Source organism: Trachemys scripta, chromosome 4, assembly GCF_013100865.1.
Source record: "Trachemys scripta elegans isolate TJP31775 chromosome 4, CAS_Tse_1.0, whole genome shotgun sequence".
NCBI classification, from domain to species: Eukaryota; Metazoa; Chordata; order Testudines; family Emydidae; genus Trachemys; species Trachemys scripta.
Genome location: NC_048301.1, coordinates 53,574,098 through 53,594,532, shown reverse-complemented (window position 1 = coordinate 53,594,532; position 20,435 = coordinate 53,574,098). Strand labels below are relative to the sequence as shown.

Here is a 20,435-nt window from a genome sequence, read left to right as displayed (position 1 = left end):
ATTTTTTTTGAGATGAGGTGACCAGAACTAAATGCAGTATTCCAGGTGATGATATACCACTGACTTATACCAGCATGGGAATATTTCCAATATTATTCTCCATCTCATTCCTTAGGTGCCCAAAGACTTTATTTGTTTGATTGCACTTGAGCAGAGATCTTCAGTGAGCTGTCTACAATCTTGCCCAGATCCTTTTTGTGCATTGAGTGATCTGCCTGCAAAACATCCCTATAGAACGATCAGACTTTTTGAAAAGGTATCAGTCCCCCAAGCAGCCTCTCCACCTGGACTGCTTGATGATGAGTGTGATATTAAAATGTTTCACTGGGAGACGCACCTGCACAACCCTGGATCAGCAGAGGGCCAGGAAACCATCTTTAAAACATAACCCTTTGGGGCAAAACCAGAACTCCCTCTGGGTCAAAACTTCCACTGCCCGGCTAGGACAAGACTACACACCCACCACAGCTTTGCCTAAGGACTCACTTTGGCGCAAGATGAGAGAATCGACTTCCAAAAGGACGGGGGGGGAGGGGGAGAGAGATTTGGCAGATCTCTGTGGATGACACCACCAAGCAGTCCCTACCCAGTGATTTTTCACTGGGCGGGGTGGTTGCTTTTCTCAGTTTTTTATATAGTGCTTTGCTGGTGAGAGACAGACACCCCCGGCCCCTCTCCTCTCCAGTCTCCCCGTCAGCATGCAGCAGCAAGCGGCGCGCTAGCCAGAGCCCTCCCGGGCGCCTGCCACCGCCACTGGTGCCGCCCCGCCCAGCGCTGCGGCCCGCGGAAGGAGGCGGGGTGGGATTGAACGGTGGGAACTGAAAGCTCGGCGCTGGGTTTCCCTGAGTCCCGGAGACTCGGTGCCATCCGGGGGGAAGAGTTTGCACGGCAGAAACCGTGCGAGGGATGAGGAAGTCGAGGGCGCAGCGGCCGCTTCTCAGGTTGCTTCCCCCAGCCCCTTGCCTAGCCGGGGCGTCGCTGGGTCCCGGGAGCGCTGCGCTCCACCTCCCGAGGCGGCCCGGGAAGCCCCCGCGCTGCCGGCTGCCAGCGCAGCTGCTCTCGGGAGTAGCCTCTCGGGCATTTCCCCTCAGCGCACTGTAGGCTGCAGCCCCCAGCTGGGGTGAGGCATCAATTTGCTGCTGATTCCTCTCTGCCCTTCCGCTCAGGTCCTGGCCCCAGTGAAGTTTCCCGGGATTTTTGCAGTGAATTTAAGTGGAAGCAGGATTTGGCCTTGACTATAACTGGGATTGTCCCCCAGCCCTTTGTAGGAAGTCTCACCGCAGTAGCCTTCCCTTTCCCCTGTACTATGGGGAGTTTCTAAACCCTCTCTGCTTTGGGGGGTGCCGGTGTGTTAGGGCTAGTGGAAGTCACTTTTTTCCCACAGTGAAAAAGCTGGTCTTTTATGTAGTCTGTTCACTCTTTTGATATATCTGAGACATTTTTTTAATCCTTGGTTTACTTCTCTCCAAAACTAGCAACCCAGATTGTGATCCTCTAAATTGGTGGTGGTGGGGGGGGGGAATAATTCACTTGTAAGATCTGATCCCAAAGGTTTAAAAATGTGTTTAAATTGAGATGGTCAAGGACGTATCTGTAAAAGGTTGACCTGGGGTGTTAGTTTAAGTTTCCTTCAAACATGGTACCATTCTCATGCTCATTGTTTCACTTTTGTTTTGCTTCATAAAATATTTCAAAATGTTTATGGGAAAATCCGAAGAGAGAGAGTGCTATCGTAGTCGTGTAAACTGTTTTGTTTTTGGCCCATTTGCAAAAATACTGTATTCTTACTAATGAGATCTATATTTTTTTCCTAAGGGAAAGTTAGTGAAGAAAGGTTTCAGAGTAACAGCCGTGTTAGTCTGTATCCGCAAAAAGAAGAACAGGAGTACTTGTGGCACCTTAGAGACTAACAAATTTATTAGAGCATAAGCTTTCGTGGACTACAGCCCACTTCTTCGGATGCATATAGAATGGAACATATATTGAGGAGATATATATACACACATACAGAGAGCATAAACAGGTGGGAGTTGTCTTACCAACTCTGAGAGGCCAATTAATTAAGAGAAAAAAAACTTTTGAAGTGATAATCAAGCTAGGCCAGTACAGACAGTTTGATAATAGGTATGAGAGTACTTACAAGGGGAGATAGAGTCAATGTTTGTAATGGCTCAGCCATTCCCAGTCCTTATTCAAACCGGAGTTGATTGTGTCTAGTTTGCATATCAATTCTAGCTCTGCAGTCTCTCTTTGGAGTCTGTTTTTGAAGTTTTTCTGTTGTAATATAGCCACCCGCAGGTCTGTCACTGAATGACCAGACAGGTTAAAGTGTTCTCCCACTGGAACCTATCCTTGTAACAAACCCCGATGCCAACTCTGTCCACATATCTATTCAAGTGACATCATCATAGGACCTAATCACATCAGCCATACCATCAGGGGCTCGTTCACCTGCACATCTACCAATGTGATATATGCCATCATGTGCCAGCAATGCCCCTCTGCCATGTACATTGGCCAAACCGGACAGTCTCTACGCAAAAGAATTAATGGACACAAATCTGACATCAGGAATCAAAATACTCAAAAACCAGTGGGAGAACACTTTAACCTGTCTGGTCATTCAGTGACAGACCTGCGGGTGGCTATATTACAACAGAAAAACTTCAAAAACAGACTCCAAAGAGAGACTGCAGAGCTAGAATTGATATGCAAACTAGACACAATCAACTCCGGTTTGAATAAGGACTGGGAATGGCTGAGCCATTACAAACATTGACTCTATCTCCCCTTGTAAGTACTCTCACACCTATTATCAAACTGTCTGTACTGGCCTAGCTTGATTATCACTTCAAAAGTTTTTTTTCTCTTAATTAATTGGCCTCTCAGAGTTGGTAAGACAACTCCCACCTGTTTATGCTCTCTGTATGTGTGTATTTATATCTCCTCAATATATGTTCCATTCTATATGCATCCGAAGAAGTGGGCTGTAGTCCACGAAAGCTTATGCTCTAATAAATTTGTTAGTCTCTAAGGTGCCACAAGTACTCCTGTTCTTCTTTTTTTAGTGAAGAAAGCCAGGTTATGATATGTCTGACATTGTATTCAGATTCTTATCTCTCTATCTTGTAATATGTATCTTGTAAAATAAGCAACTAGGCTTGTGCTTGCATGTATCTTGTAAACTTATCTACAGAACATGTAGAGTGCACTGCAAAACTCAATCATGGGATCAGGATAATTCTTTTTATTTTAGGGTAGAGCATTAAGTATGTCTGAATATAGATTAGTGACAACAGGGCAGAACTCTTGGGCAAAGTGAAGGCCTTCTTTGAATTATATTTTGGCCTCAAAATTAGTGAATATAATATTACTTGATTCCATGCCCTTATGTCTAAGATGAAATGTAGTATTGGCTTTATATCTATTAAGACTGCAATCCAAAGACCATATCCTGGTCATGTGGAGAAATAGATCTGATGACATTAATTAATATGTCTATTTGTCAAGGCTTGACAAGGCAGCGTAAATGACGATTCCAGGCTTGGCTTCTGCTCCTTGTTTTGCAGAAGCAGCCCATTCATTCCCTAGATGTGAAAGGAGTATGTTACTTTCAAACAATTGGCTTTGGTCACTGCATGAACTTGCTTTGTCAGGCTGTGCTGGGAGGCCCATCCAGTTCTTTTTGTCTGGATGTGGACCTATGAGAGAGATGAGGGACATAAGTTTTCTGTCTTTCAGAATTTCTCAGTCTTTCTGAATGTTGTAACTACCACTTCAAAGGAGCATTGCTGTTTACCTCCATGAATTCTGCTGCACCTTTGCAAGACAAGGATTGTTACTGACAATATAGTAAGGGGGGGAGGGACATCCAGAGTGAGAATTGCAAGCTGTTCAGAAGAGAATTTCAGAAATACTATAAACTAGAGTAGACGGAAGCAGAGCTGTGATAGTTGGCTTTCCGGTTCTCAAAAACTGGTAGCTAATAAATCCATTTGACCTTCCTTTATGTAAACCCCAGAATAGGTATGAAGGAGAAAAACTGGAAACCTGGGTACTGCTCCTCTCCGTATAACTCAGACTTCCCCCAGTTTATTATTCTCCACTTAACTTTGGGGAGGGTGTTCTGGTGTGTTTAATTTCTTTCTAAATGTTTAATATTAAAGGCATTAATTTTAGGCATCACTTCTAATTTTGGATTCCTGTAGTTTTTGTGGTGTACTTGCATCTGTGTGTGTGTTCTAAAACAAGTCAGACATCTAGTATTTTGCGTTCACCTGTGTACTCATTTCAACACACAACTTGTGGTGAATAATATCCAAATGCGTGCACAATGAAGTGACTTTATAGATAATCATTATTATTTAAGAAGGGAAATTGTATTGCTCAGAGAATTGCTTATGTGTTAGAGTCTATCGCCCCTTAGGCACTGGTTCAAACATAGGTCAATTTCAGAGTGAACAAAAGTCTTTATACCATTAGATGGTTATTGGGTGGTCCATGAAATAAATTGGTAATATAAGTCCAGTTTCAAAGGGACAGACGGCCACATCCCACAAATGACTAACAGTTAGTGCTAGTTGCCACTCTTTTTGCAGTTTCAGCAGAGAGGTCACCAACTTGAATGGGCTAGGAGTTCGTTATGCTTTCCTCCCTAGAAGTGAGGGTACATTGGTGAGGTGCAGAAACTTGTATGGTACTTGTTCTCTGGACTTCTGTTTAAAGGACTGTTAATTTGGCACTTTTTACAATTAAACTATTATTCTGGGATCAAAGAATCTCCTAGTTTTTATTTATTTATTTATTTATTTATTTGCTTCCTTCATCCTCCCAGGTGTTACATCGAGTATATAACCAAAGTTGCTAATAACTAGTATTTATTTACAGTGATAATAGTGATGGAAAATGTATTACAACTCCCCCCCCCCCCAAAAAAAAACCCCACAAACAACTTTTTTTAATGAGAGCATTGTTTTTATATTTTTTTTTTTTTTATTTTTTACCGTAGCTGAAATTGATATGATTTTGAAGCAACATTCAGTGGTAATAGGCTAGATTAAAATGAACCTTTGTTACAGGTGACTTTTAACTGACTCTCCTCTTCTGTAGAATAGTCCATTTTTTTCTTAATATATGATATAATTTGTGGCTAGTCTGTTAGGAAGCATTTTAAACCAAGTTAAATTTTGCTTACGCTAGTTAAAATAACTGCAGTTTGTTGTCTAAAAGGCAAGAGAAAATGAGTCCCTAAAATACCTGTTTTTCTCATTCTTACTATTTTAGAGATCTGTGGAATTTAAGGAATCCTTCTCTAAGATAACTTTGCTGCTGTTCCGGCCTTCCTTCTCAGTGTTGTGATGGTTTCAATTGAAGAACATTTCTGAAGAAACTGACCGGAATAGGAGTCGTCTTATCTTTTAAAATGTTCAAAATTCAGCAACGCATAACATCTAACAGGACACCCAGGAAAAGGCCATATAGATGTGACATCTGCTATAAACAATTTGAAACGCCATCAAAATTAGCTAGGCATTATCTTATACACACTGGTCAAAAGCCATTTGAATGTCATGTATGTCATAAAACTTTTAGACAGCTAGTCCATTTGGAGAGACATCAGCTAACCCATAAACTTCCTTTTAAATGTAACATTTGCCATAGGAACTTCAAAAATTTAATTACTTTCTTAAAGCATCAACAGCTTCATAATGAAAACTACCAGAATGATATTAAGCAAGCTAAAAAATCAGTGGATGCCAAGCAAGATAGGCTGTTGTATGGAATATTTCATTGTTCTGTTTGCCAGAAATCTTTTACAACAGAAGAGCGGTGGATGCTGCATCAGTGCACAAAGTCAGATCATCTGCACAGTGCCAGGAGGAGAAAGAAAACTCATGTGTGTGAAACATGTAACAAGATGTTTCCATCACGATCTAAGCTGGAAAGACACTTGCTGATTCACACTGGCCAGAAACCTTTTAAATGTTCCTTGTGTGGTAAATCTTTCAGGCAGTCAACACATTTGAAAATCCATCAGCTCACACACACAGAAGAGAGGCCTTTCCAGTGTTGTTTTTGTCAGAAGGGATTTAAGATGCAGAGCAAACTCCTGAAGCACAAGCAACTCCATGTCAGGAACAAGTCTCTTCCCAAAGTCCTTTACAGAGCAAAGACTTCTAAATACCCTAGACCTCAGAACTCGCTGGAAGGAAAAAGGGATAATTTTGAGAATGTTGATACTTATGAGTCCCCGGAAAATGATCCACTTGATGTTCACTCTATTTATATTGTACCTTTTCAGTGCCCACTGTGCGAGCAGTGTTTTGAAACAGAGCGGGTTCTAAATTTGCACAAATGTTTTTACCTGAGAGATGGCAAAAATTCAAACAGTGGCAAATCAGTCTACAGCCACAAAGCCAACATTAAAAGTAAAGTCCTGATGAAACTCAAACATGCTGGAGAAAAGGCATCAGATTCGTCTCTGTCTGACAGAAAAAAAAATAAAACAAGTCACTTTAAAAGTTATGACCTGTTTGCATCTAATGAGCAGCATTCTGATCGGAATGCTTCCCCTAAAACTTTTAAGAATTATCATAGCAAGCTTGTCAGGCATAAGATAATTAGCAATAAAAAGAAAAGGACATTTGTCATGCCATTTTCCTGGCAAGAGCACCTACCAAAGCACAAATTAGAAATTAATTTAAATGGTATAATTACTGGTGAAAGCATGTTAAACATGGATGATTCAGTACATAATAAAGATAACTCTCTTTATGGTTCATTGGATGCTGATTTCTTTGATAATCCAGAAGCAGCACTTCACTGTGCTTTTTCAGCTCCTACTAAAAATATACATAATAGACACACAGTGTGTAAATGTGACAGATGTGAAAAAATCTTCCCTTCTTCATCCAAACTTCAAAGACATTATCTTATTCACACGGGACAGAAGCCCTTTGGCTGTAATGTTTGTGGGAAGACATTTAGACAGTCAGCTCACTTAAAAAGACATCAGCTCACCCACACTGAAAAGAGACCATATAAAAGCCCTGTTTGCCAGGTGGAATTTGAAAATCTGAACAAACTTTTTAGTCATCAGGGAGATCACATTGAATTTAAGTCTTCTCAGCCTGTGGGTTATTCCAAAAGGCCTTCACAGGCATCTGGCTTTCCAGAATTTGAGCTGATCCAGTCAAACCAAGCAGCTGAAATCAAAGTTGAGGTAGAGTCTGGGGACTTTGTTCTTGGCACCAGCAGTAGAAACACACTGCCGTATTTGTGTAGTAAGTCGTTGGAAACGGAGCAAAGCCATTACAGTCACTGGTATGATTTTTGTGGAGGTATGGAAAAAAGTGAAGCTATTAAAAAGTTTTATCAGTGCAGTGTCTGCTTTAAAACTTTCAAATCGCCTTCCAAACTTGAAAGGCACTATTTAATGCATGCTGGACAGAAGCCATTTGAATGTTCAGTTTGTGGTAAAACTTTCAGACAGGCCCCACATTTGAAAAGGCATCACCTTACTCACTTTAAAAAGAAATCCTAAAGATAAAATGGCTGCCAGAGTTCCACTGAGTGGGATAACAAACACTAGAAGGTATTTTGTGTTCAACAAAAGTGGATGGTGTCCAATGAGATTGTTTGTTTGTTTTTAAAGTCTAAAACTTCTGGATTACATAATTATGAACTGGCTTACATTAGTTTGACTGGTTTATGGAAAGTGACTACTTATGTTAAAGAGATGACCTGAAGAAAGGTTAATGTACTATTTTCAGACTGTCTACTTATATATTTTGTGATGAATAAGGGTTGATGTTTGAAAACTTCCAGCAATGTTTTTTTTAAAAATTGTGAATACATGTAGTCAAGTATCAGAGGGGTAGCCGTGTTAGTCTGAATCTGTAAAAAGCAACAGAGGGTCCTGTGGCACCTTTGAGACTAACAGAAGTATTGGGAGCATAAGCTTTCGTGGGTAAGAACCTCACTTCTTCAGATGCAAGTGAGGTTCTTACCCACGAAAGCTTATGCTCCCAATACTTCTGTTNCTACATGTATTCAGCAACAGAGGGTCCTGTGGCACCTTTGAGACTAACAGAAGTATTGGGAGCATAAGCTTTCGTGGGTAAGAACCTCACTTCTTCAGATGCAAGTGAGGTTCTTACCCACGAAAGCTTATGCTCCCAATACTTCTGTTAGTCTCAAAGGTGCCACAGGACCCTCTGTTGCTGAATACATGTAGTTATTGCATAAGTGTTTCAGCAATCTGTAGTGCAATATAAATCACATGTTTAAAAGTTGTGCCTCTTCCCCATCCAGAGGAGTTAATTCATGACAATATACTTTCTGACTGCACCTGCCAAAAAGCAAATGTAAAAAGACCGTCCTTGACCCACTTCACTTTGTCTCCATGTATGTTGAAAGCATAAGATGCATGCTGCGCCTGGTCGATATTATTTTTCTTATGCTCCTGTTTGTTCTGCAGATCAGGTAATAGAAGAGGAAAAGGAAGAAGTGGAGGAGAAAGCCCAGAGGGAAAAATAACTTCCACAACAGTAACACGAGATTAATAGAGATAATACTTACCTGCTTTAAGATCTATGGATGAAGAGTGCTATGTAAGAGCTAGGTATTGAACATATGCACATTAAAATAACAGTGTTCCTGAGTCAGTACAGTCCTCTTAACCTCATTTGACTCTTCCAGTCTTGTTCCCTGCCTCTTCTAGCTTTTTGGGTCAGTCCACACAATATTCAAGTGGTGTTCTGCAAGAGAAGTGGATAAGACTCTTAATTAAGCCCCGGGTGGTGGTGATGGTGGTTGTTGGTTTTTCTCTTATCATATAATGATGTCATTAATGCGTCCCCTTTCCACTCAGCCACCTTGTATCCTTAGTTCTTCTGCAAGGCCAAAATTTTGAGTAACAGCCTCCTTGTTTCCTGGTAGTGCACACTGCACAAGTTAAGGAAATATTCCTTAGGATGGGATAAGATGATAACTGACAATGTTGTCAGGAAGTCATATATTCCTTTATAACATGAAATAATGGGACTGTAAATGACAACTAGCTGCTATTAAGTAAATCCATTTTTATATTATTAAAAGCTGTAGTTACAGTATGAATTTTCTGGTAAGTATTGGTATGTGCCCACTTTTCCCTTTACACTGAAAGAATGCGTAAGCAAAAATAATTATGGACATGCTGGGGAAAGACTGAGAACTTGTAGATAAGAATGAAGTTAGTTCCTCCCCCTCCCCCCAGAAAGAAAAGCTGCCTGCTAAAGTGTGTCTTTGTTGTGTAACTTCTCAATGCTTGAACCCTAAAGTTTCCAACTAACAGAAAATTGGTGAGATTCTTTTCATTGTTTAAGTAGGTCCAGATTTATTTAAATGAACTCTTTTTGACTTATATTTGCAGTTTTTCAAGTGATTAACTTATGCCATTGTCAGACTTAGGTTATATATTTGGTATGAATGAATCTCCTATCTGGAGATTGTCTCCCCCTATATGAGAGAGTAAAAAGTAGAAAAATGGTCTTGCTGGTATGATCTCATACTTGGCTATTGGTTGTACTTTGACTTTTTTTTCTCCTCTCCTGTCCTTCCCGCCCACATTCTTTCAGGTTGTTTCGTATTGAAAGACAGAATACCATAAAAAGTGTTTTGGAGGTGTGCTGTAGAGCTCTTTTGAAATACCTGTTACAAATCTTTTTATTTATGTAGTACTTTTATTGTGCACTTCATTTGAAGACTCTAGAGGTGTGAAGACCAACCATGTGAAATTTGATATGCAGAAGGTAAAAGATTAGATGTCACAGTAACTAACCTTTGCTGCATGTTAGAACAAATAGGATTGTTTCTGAAACCATTTTTCCTGCTTTACAAAACAATAAACTTTTCAATACATGTTTATAAAGAACCCGACTTTTCATGTTTTAAAAAGTTTTGAGAGTCAGATTAATGACCTGAAACAAGGTTAAATTAAAGAGCACTGCTATTAATTGTATCAAACTTGATGGGGAGTCTGGGGAATACAACCATGGTAACTTCTTAATCTCTTTGTATAGACTTAATCACTCTAATGGAATATACAAAAGACTATTTTAATAACTACTATAGAGATACTGGTATACCAGTACTTTATTATCTACCAGATACTTTATTTTCCCTATACATCTGCATGTATAAATATTATGGAGAGACAGTCTCCTCCCCCAAATGAAATTAACATACACTTAAAATAAGTGTATTTTATAATTGATTTTTGCCCAGACACAGTTAAATTTTTCAAGAGTCCTTTCCTTTTCAAATTCTGCATACGTGATCTGTAGTCACTGGACAATTCTTTGCCCAAATTTGAGGTGATCCGAATGAGCTGGTTTTGATAGATGGGAGGTGGGGTTCAGAAAAATGGGTGTCTACTCATGTTTTAAAAAGTGAATGCTTTTTTTTGCCATGCCTTATCTCAAAAATATTGAAATTTCTAGGAAAAGCTAGAGATTTGAAAGATCTTGGGAGGACAATGCACAAGCCCAATTTTGAGATCAGGAAAGGCACATTGGGAAGTGTTATTTACTGGTTATTTTTGGAATCATGGAATAATTGTTAGGGCTCTAGTGAATGTTTTAAAAGGCACCAGGGGTCTTTCCCCATGATTTAGTGGGAATTTTATTCGGCCCCAAGTTAGTGGTGAAGACTGAGGGACTGATTTTCCTCTCCTTTCTATACCAGTGTAATTCCATTAATTTTCAGAGGAATTATGCAGTGGAGTGAAGTGGAGGATCAGGCTCCTAAAACTGAACTGGAAAAATGTAGGAGGGTGAAAAACTGGCTGTTTTGAAGTCAATGGCAACATTCAGATAGGGCCAGGACTTTTCCCCTGTGTCTGTAGGTCTTTTCCTTGCAAAGATAGCCTTCGGAGTGCAGACTTATGTCCAGGCATGTTAACTCTGCATTTCCATTAATTCTGGTGTCCTGGAAGTTTTTAAATGTAACCTTCATTATGAATTCCAGGCTTTTTAATGGTGGTTTAGTTTACCTTTTGTTTCTACTGGTGATGTTATCCTGCCACAAACCTGTGGCAAGTGCACAACTGATATGAATTAGTGGCTGTCCCAAGGAGCAACATGGAAACCCATCTAAAGGAGTGTTCTGGAGTAGCAGCCAGCAGGCAAACCTGCAGGATGATAGATTCTGCAGGCTTCATACATGGAAACCAGGGGGAGGAGTGAGGTTGTCCTGGGGAAGCACAGATCCATTTTTGCTATTTTAAACATGCTTAAATCACACTTCATATTATTCATCAGTATGCCATGGTCACTTTGCATAATGCTTCACGGCAAATTCAAGTCACCAGTTTTTGAAGTATCTTTAGGAGCATAACAATTGTCCTTCTATTTCGTGAAAGGGAACTCATGTCTAATAGTAATAAGCTGCTAGCTATTTAAAAAATAATTGCTTTATGCTAAATCAAGGGAAATTGTAAACAGGAAAACAATCAAACAATGGGTCTCTAACGTTAAAGTTGAGGTTTCCCCAAGGAACCTAGCAAACTACATGTTTGGCTTTGAGACAAACACACTTCATATAAGGAAAAGGACCTAATCTAGCACAAGTAGAAAGAGGGAAGAAGGAAAACTATTTTGAAAATACAGATAAGTGTGTAATTTCAATTAAATGGATCTTGGCTTGTCTGTGGAATAGCACCAAAAGATAATACCAGACCAGAGAGACAGAATGATGCTGTAGCCTGGTGGTTAGGGCACCCAGTGGGGAGTTTGGAGACCCACAGTCCTGTCTCCTTGCTTCAATGACTGTTTATCCTTGATGGAAACAGCTTCAATGGGAGAAATTGAGGGAGCCCTGCATCAGGATATCCCATAGCTCAATGGTTAGATCATGCTCCTAAAGGGTAAGAAACCCTTGTTCAAATCCTTTCTCTCCCTCAGACAGAGGGGGGGATTTGAACCCAGGTCTCCCACATCCCAAGTGAGTCTCTAATCACTGCACTAAAAATTATAAAATGGGCAACACTAGCAACAACTCCTCCTCCAGCTAGAGTTTGAATGGGACTAGATCTGGTAGGTGGCCTCTGGGCATGCCTACCAGATCAGGCCCTGCACAGTGGAGATCTAGGTATTGACTGAGTTTAGGCACCTAAAGGGTTAGGCGGCAGCAGCTGAGTGGAAGTTTTGTGGATCACAGTGGAGCCTGAAACTGGGACTTATGCATCTACATCTGGAGTCTAGGCAATTAAGTACTTTTGTGGATCTGGGCTTAATCCAAAACCCACAGAAGTTAATGAGACTTCAAATCTCAAACTGGGACTTCTGTTCTAATGCTCAATTACCTTGGTTTCCTTCTACAGTACATGTAAACCTCTGTAAATCTTAATCCTGCCCTTTTTACACACTTCAGTAATCCTTAGTGAGTACAGTGGGACTGGTCTCATCAGGAAGGACTGCAGGATAGCTCCCTATAATAGTTCCTTGTAGTAATGTGTCTTTAATGTTCAAACTGCCTGGGTCTCCTAAACTATAAAGAGGCTTGTGTTCATATTAGTAGTTGCACAGGATTTTTAAATGGTGAGTTATAACTTAATAAACTGGGTTTATGCTTTGATGGCTCTGGGTAATGTATGTCTGAGAGGCAGTCGTCATAAGGAAAATTGAATTACAGAGTGACTTTTTTTTATTACCAGCTACATTATTTTCTCCAGTCTGAGTGGATAAATTGTACTACCTTATGTGATGACTATGTAATAATGTTTCTCTAGTAGCTTTGAATAGCACATTTTTGTTTTTTTCTAATAAAATTGTAAACTTTTAGTGCTCACAATGAAGAATTAATAATGTTACAGTACCTTGAGCCAAGAAGCCTGTGTGCAGGCACAGTGAATGCTTCCTTATTTAAAAACCTGAGTCTTGACCTGAGACCTTGTCACTGTGCCAGCCCTGAGTCCCTACATCTCTGCTAACCCTGCCCTCTATCTCCCACCATTCCAGTTCTGTTCCTTTCAAAGATCTGTGAAAGTACAGTAATCCTGAGCTACATAGCTGCACGATTGCAATATATCTTCCCATCCTGCAAACTTGATTCTGCTTGTGTATCTGACTCCTGATCTACATACCCCTATCTTTTCAGTTCTTTCCTGCCTACCATGATTCTGCTAATACACCTAATCTAGATCTGCAGAGACCTACCATTCCAGTTCTCCCCACACCTGGCTTCCCATTAGCTTCCAACACACCTATAGCTTGATCCAAATTGCACTGAAGTCAATTAAAAGATCACCACTAACTTTAATGGATTTGGATTCACCTACAGTCCTGATTTGCAGGCCCTCATCATTCCAGTCTTGGACCTTTTGAGCAGAGACTAAAATTTTGTGCTGAACAGTTGTTCACAATTGTAGTTTTGTGATGTGCAGAAACTAGGATGAGCTCCTCAAATTCCATTTTATTTCGAACATATGGGCATGCCCCTACAAACACACTTGAGTATAATGTTGTTATGAATAGTCCCAGTATTGTCCTATTCAGTAGTATGTGCACAATTGGGTCAAATGATGATAGAAATCCATTGTGCCACTGTGGCCGGAGTCCCAGGGGAACCACATTGAGGTTAATTAGGGCAAACTGCAAAGAATGGGGCAGGTAATCCCCAAAGATGGTGATAATTTCAGAATTTAGATCCATCAAGCTAGCCTCAAAACAGCTTCTACAATACCTGACTGGTTACCCAGAAGCCAAAACACAATTCTCTTAAAGCAACCCAGGCTTAGGCCTCCACCCAGACACCCAAGTCAAATATGATGAGGATTACTGAAAATCTTATTCATCATATAAGTAAGTTCTACCAATCCCAAAGACTCATTACCTCCCAGGTTAATGAATATTCTGTATCTTACCCAAATACACACTCACGGACAATTCTTATTAACAAAACTAAAATTTATTAAAAAATAAAAAAGAGTGAGTATTGGTTAAAAGATCAGTATACACACACACACAGGAGTACAGTTCTGAGATCAGATTCATAGTGGAGATGGTGAGCTTTGTAGTTGCAAAGAATTCTTTCAGAATTAGTCCATAGGTTATAGTCCAGTGTTCAGATTCAGGGTGATCCAGATGGGACTGGAGATCTCAGTCTTACAACTCAAGCTTCCTCTGCATGAAGCATCAAGCAGATCTGAGATGAAAGGATCAGGTTCCAAGAGTCTTATACAGTTTTCTAGTAGCCTCTTGACCATTCAGTCCTGGGTGAACAAAAGACTTTTGATGTAACCTTCTGTTTCCCAAACATCACCGGTAATCAACTACATGGATTAACATAAGGCAATTTATCCATTAAGCAGTTCATATACAGTTTACCACAAACTTTAAAGAGACATATAATGATATTATTTCACCCAAGATTCATCTAAATGTTAATATTCCCTTTTGATCTCTGAATCAATAGCTATAGTAATAGACAGGAACTGTGTTTACATGGCTAACATCTAACAAGATATAAGTAAACACATGCAGTTATGATCACCTCTAATTTTCTAACAATACAGGTTTACATTTCAAAGTTCTAGCCTATCTAAGATGGAAGGGCCCTAGTTACAATTTACATACTTTTCTAACATGTCCTTTAGCCTGTGAGCTGCTTAATCTTTTCTGGCCATGTGTGTTGTATTTCAAAATCAAAATCTTGGAGAGCTAAACTCCACCGAAGAAGTTTTTTGTTATTTCCCTTGGCGGTATGAAGCCACTGTAGCGCAGCATGGTCTGTTTGTAGTTGGAAACGCCGTCCCCAAACATATGGGCGTAGCTTTTCCAGCGCATACACAATGGCATAGCATTCCTTTTCGCTGATTGACCAATGGCTTTCCCTCTCAGACAGTTTCTTACTGAGAAATACGACAGGATGGAATTCTTGATCCGGTCCTTCCTGCATTAAAACTGCTCCCACGCCTCGCTCGGACGCATCTGTGGTTACTTGGAACGGTTTGTCAAAGTCTGGGGCCCTTAGCACAGGGTCAGACATGAGTGTTGCCTTAAGCTGGTTAAAGGCCTTTTGACACTCATTAGTCCACTGAACTGCATTTGGCTGTTTCTTTCTGGTTAGGTCTGTCAGCGGGGCGGCGATTTGGCTGTAGTGGGGTACAAATCGCCTATAATATCCAGCCAAGCCTAAGAAGGATTGGACCTGTTTCTTAGACTTTGGAACCGGCCACTTTTGGATAGCATCCACTTTGGCCTGTATGGGATTTATAGTTCCTTGACCCACCTGGTGCCCCAGGTAAGTCACTCTGTTTTGGCCTATTTGACACTTTTTAGCCTTAACAGTTAGTCCTGCCTGCTGGATGCGCTGGAAAACTTTTTCCAGGTGCTCCATGTGCTCTGCCCATGAATCAGAAAAAATGGCCACATCATCGAGGTAGGCAACTGCAGATTCTCCCAATCCCGCTAGGAGACCATCTACAAGTCTTTGGAAGGTGGCGGGTGCATTTTGCAACCCGAAAGGGAGTACATTGAATTCATACACCCCTGCCTGGGTGACGAAGGCTGACCTTTCCTTAGCGGGTTCATCTAGTGGTACTTGCCAGTACCCCTTGGTTAAGTCTAAAGTAGAGATGAATTGGGCATGTCCCAATTTCTCCAATAGCTCATCTGTGCGTGGCATTGGATAGTTGTCAGGACGAGTTACAGCATTTAGCTTACGGTAGTCCACGCAAAAGCGTATTTCCCCATCTGGTTTGGGAACTAGAACCACTGGAGATGCCCATGCACTCTTAGAGGGGCGGATTATACCCATCTGTAGCATGTCCTGGATCTCCCTTTGTATAGCAGTTTTGGCATGAGGTGACTCCCGGTAGGGTGGGGTTCTAATAGGGTGAGCATTACCTGTGTCAATGGAGTGGTATGCCCGTTCGGTCCATCCTGGAGTGGCTGAGAAAATTGGTGCAAAGCTTGTGCACAGCTCCTTGATCTGCTGTCGCTGCAGACGTCCAAGGGTCATGGAGAGGTTCACCTCTTCCACGCCACCATCCTTTTTTCCTTCGTAGTAGACACCTTCAGGCCACTCCGCGTCATCTGTTTCCTGGGCTGTAAACTGGCAAACGTTTAATTCTCTGGAATAAAAGGGCTTAAGAGAATTAACATGGTATACCTTAGGCTTTATGTTGGAGGTGGGGGAGGCTATGAGATAGTTAACAGCTCCTAGGCGCTCCTGGACCGTGAATGGTCCTTCCCACGACGCTTCCATTTTATGGGCCTGGATTGCCTTTAAGACCATGACTTGGTCTCCTACTTTGAAGGACCGTTCTCTGGAATGTTTATCATACCAGGCCTTTTGCTCTTCCTGAGCATTCTTTAGGTTTTCTTTAGCAAGGGCCAAAGAATGTCGGAGGATGTTTTGTAGGTTGCTTACAAAGTCTAGAATGTTTGTTCCTGGAGAAGGCGTAAACCCCTCCCATTGCTGCTTCACCAACTGTAATGGCCCCTTAACCTTACGGCCATACACAAGTTCAAATGGTGAAAACCCTAAACTGGGATGTGGTACAGCCCTGTAGGCAAAAAGCAACTGCTGCAACACTAGGTCCCAATCATTGGAGTGTTCATTTACAAATTTACGTATCATGGCCCCCAAAGTTTCATTAAACCTCTCCACCAGGCCATTGGTTTCATGGTGGTAAGGGGTGGCAACCAAGTGATTCACCCCATGAGCTTCCCACAGGTTTTCCATGGTTCCTGCCAGGAAGTTAGTTCCCGAATCTGTAAGGATGTCGGAGGGCCAACCTACCCTGGCAAAAATGTCTGTTAATGCCTGGCACACACTTTTAGCCCTGGTGTTGCTTAAGGGTACTGCTTCCGGCCATCGGGTAGCAAAATCCATGAAAGTCAGTACGTACTGCTTTCCTCTGGGTGTCTTCTTTGGGAAAGGACCCAGAATATCCACAGCTACGCGCTGAAATGGGACCTCAATTATGGGTAGTGGCTGGAGAGGGGCTTTAACCTGGTCTTGGGGTTTTCCCACTCGTTGGCACACCTCACAAGACCGGACATAATTAGCAACGTCCTTGCCCATTCCCTCCCAGTGGAAGAACTTCCCCAACCGGTCTTTGGTTCTGTTCACCCCAGAATGGCCACTGGGATGATCATGGGCTAAGCTCAAGAGCTTTACCCGATACTTAGTGGGAACTACCAACTGCCTTTGAGGATGCCAGTCTTCCTGGTGCCCACCAGAAAGAGTCTCCTTGTATAAAAGTCCTTGTTCTACAACAAACCGGGATCGGTTAGAAGAGCTGAGAGGCGGTGGGGTGCTCCGCGCCGCCGCCCAAGCTTTCTGAAGGCTGTCATCTGCTTCCTGCTCGGCCTGGAACTGTTCCCTTGATGCTGGAGACATCAGTTCCTCCTTGGACTGTGGACTGGGGCTTGGTCCCTCTGGAAGTGATGCAGGTGCTGGGGCTGTTTCCATTGACTGTGAACCGCTGTCCGCTGGTGCACTATGTGGTAACTCAGGCTCTGGCTGAGCCTCTTGGGTAGGGTTATCTGCTGCTTCTGCCAGTTCAGGCTCGCTGGTGCCCTCTGGCATTGGAGTTGTAGACGGGTTTGCAAGCGCTGGACTCAGGGCTGGCAATGGTTCTGGTGCTGGTTGCGTTGCCAGTTTCGGTTCTGGGACTGGCTTTGGCTGGGTCTCTGGGATTGGATCCACTACGGTTGTTGCAGTCGTTGGCAGGGGATCCAGTTCCACCACCTTTGTCTGGGTCTCCGGTAACACAGACGGGGCCCTGGTGGACGGCTCAGGAACAGGGATGGGGGCGAAAGCTTGCTTAGCCTGGCTGCGGGTGACTATTCCCACCCTCTTGGCTAGCTTCACATGGTTGGCCAAGTCTTCCCCCAGCAGCATGGGAATGGGATAATTGTCATAGACTGCAAAAGTCCACATTCCTGACCAGCCCTTGTACTGGACATGCAACGTGGCTGTAGGCAAGGTTATAGACTGTGACACGAAGGGTTGAATTGTCACTGTAGCCTCTGGGTTGATGAGTTTGGGGTCCACTAGGGATTGGTGGATAGTTGACACTTGAGCCCCAGTGTCCCTCCAAGCGGTAACCTTCTTTCCGCCCACTCTCAAGGTTTCCCTTCGCTCCGAGGGTATGAGAGAGGCATCTGGGTTTGGGGATCTTTGGTGTGATTGGGGTGTAATGAACTGTAATTGGTTGGGGTTCTTGGGGCAGTGAGCCTTTATATGTCCCAGTCCATTACATTTAAAACATCGCCCTGCTAAGGTATCACCGGGACGAGGTTGGTTGGTGGAGACCGGTGTGGTGGGGTGAGAAGGCGTCTGGGGTTTCCCTTGGGATGTGGGTGGGGCCTTGGGTTGTCCCCGGTGGTAAGGTTTTGTTTCGGTTTGCCCCTTCTGATATTCGCTCCAACTGCTACTAGTTTTTTTCTTTTCTGCCACCTCCACCCATTGGGCTCCAATCTCCCCCGCCTCAGTTACAGTTTTGGGCTTCCTATCTAGGATGTACCTTTCTATTTCCTCAGGAACACCCTCTAAAAACTGCTCCATTTTTACTAGGGAAAGTAGATCTTCCAGAGATTGAACATTTGCTCCTGATACCCAGGCATCACAATTTTTGTCAATGTGGTAGGCATGACGGGTAAATGACACATCGGGTTTCCACTTTAGGGCTCTGAACCGCCGACGGGCATGCTCGGGTGTTAGCCCCATTCTGAGTCTGGCCTTGTTTTTAAAAAGTTCATAACTGTTCATGTGTTCCTTAGGCATTTCAGCCGCCACCTCTGCTAAGGGTCCACTGAGCTGCGGCCTCAGCTCTACCATGTACTGGTCTGCAGTGATGCTGTATCCAAGGCAGGCCCTTTCAAAATTTTCTAAGAAGGCCTCAGTATCATCGCCTGCCTTGTAGATGGGGAATTTTCTGGGATGGGAAGTGGTACCTGGAGGGGGGTTGTTAGCATTGGCTGGTGCATCCTGCTTAGCTTTTGCTACTTCCAGTTCATGCTTCCTTTCTTTTTCTCTCTCCTCCATCTCTTTTTCTTTCAGCTCCATCTCTTTCTCTTTCAGCTCCATAGTTCTCTTGTGAGCCTTCTCTTTGGCTTTTTCCAGCTCCATCTCTCTTTCATGGGCCTCCTTTTTGGCTTTTTCTTCTCTTTCTTTTAGTTCCATCTTTCTCTTGTGGGCCCCCTCTTTGGCTTTCTCCTCTCTGTCTCTCAGCTCTATCTCTCTCTTGTGGGCCTCCTCTTTGGCTTTTTCTTCTTTGGTAGTCATTTTCCTGTTTTCTTGTGCTGGGTCACCCCCTTTGCAGTTGACAAACTGGGAAGCTCTCAGCTCTGGCTGCTGCAGAGTTAACAGTAACTTTCTAACTAGCTACTCCCGAGGATGTAAAAAGAAAAAAAAACAATTCAGCTTGTAAATACCTTTTACCAGTCATTTGCTAATTGAACCCTTCTCTTAACAAAGGACCTGTAAAAAAAACTTAACACCTCTACCTTCAGGCAAGGAGAGATAAGATATGCATCTATCTACTTCCAGCTCGGCTTTCCAAGCAGCTAGAAGGAAAAAAAATCTCACTGGCTTTTGGGTTTAAAATGATCCCACCGCTATTCACCATGTCAGGACTGAGATCCCCACTTTGAACTTTAGGGTACAAATGTAGGGGCCTGCATGAAAAACTTCTAAGCTTAACTACCAGCTTAGCTCTGGTTCGGCTGCCACCATCAATGGATTCCCTCCCTGGGAAGCCTTGAAAAACCCTCACCAAATCCCTGGTGAAAACAAATCCAAAACCCCTTGGATCTTAAAACAAGGAGAAATTAACCATTCCCCTCCTTCCTCCCACCAACTCCTGGTGAATCAAGATCCAAAACCCCTTTGGATCTAAAACAAGGAAAAATCAATCAGGTTCTTAAAAAGAAGGTTTTTAATTAAAGAAAAAGATAAAAATCATCTCTGTAAAATCAGTATGGAAATTAACCTTACAGGGTAATCAAACTTAAAGAGCTCAGAGGACTCCCCTCTAGTCTCAGGTTCAAAGTACAGCAAACAAAGATAAACACTCTAGTAAAAGGTACATTTACAAGTTGAGAAAAACAAAGGAAAACTAACACGCCTTGCCTGGCTATTTACTTACAAGTTTGAAATAGGAGAGGCTTGTTTAGAAAGATGTGGAGAACCTGGATTGATGTCTGGTCCCTCTCATTCCCGGAGAACGAACACACTCCCAAACAAAGAACACAAACAAAAGCCTTCCCCCCCCCCAAGATTTGAAAGTATCTTGTCCCCTTATTGGTCCTTTAGGTCAGATGCCAGCCAGGTTACCTGAGCTTCTTAACCCTTTACAGGGAAAAGGATTTTGGAGTCTCTGGCCAGGAGGGATTTATAGTACTGTACACAGGACAGCTATTACCCTTCCCTTTATAGTTATG

At 42.4% G+C, this 20,435-nt stretch overlaps 1 protein-coding gene across 3 annotated transcripts; it reads left to right on the top strand.

The window, feature by feature from the left end:
* Window positions 1-849: 849 nt before the first annotated feature.
* ZNF770 (zinc finger protein 770) lies at window positions 850-7,901 on the top strand. Of its 3 annotated transcripts, none has more exons than XM_034769146.1 (2): window positions 850-941; window positions 5,284-7,901. In XM_034769146.1, the coding sequence occupies exon 2, from the start codon at window positions 5,423-5,425 to the stop codon at window positions 7,541-7,543; it is 2,121 nt and encodes a 706-aa protein (XP_034625037.1). In that variant the 5' UTR covers window positions 850-941; window positions 5,284-5,422; the 3' UTR covers window positions 7,544-7,901. The 3 variants fall into 3 exon arrangements, with proteins under 3 accessions (XP_034625037.1, XP_034625038.1, XP_034625039.1); XM_034769147.1 differs by lacking the exon at window positions 850-941 and adding an exon at window positions 955-1,120; XM_034769148.1 differs by lacking the exon at window positions 850-941 and adding an exon at window positions 1,517-1,639.
* Window positions 7,902-20,435: the final 12,534 nt, after the last annotated feature.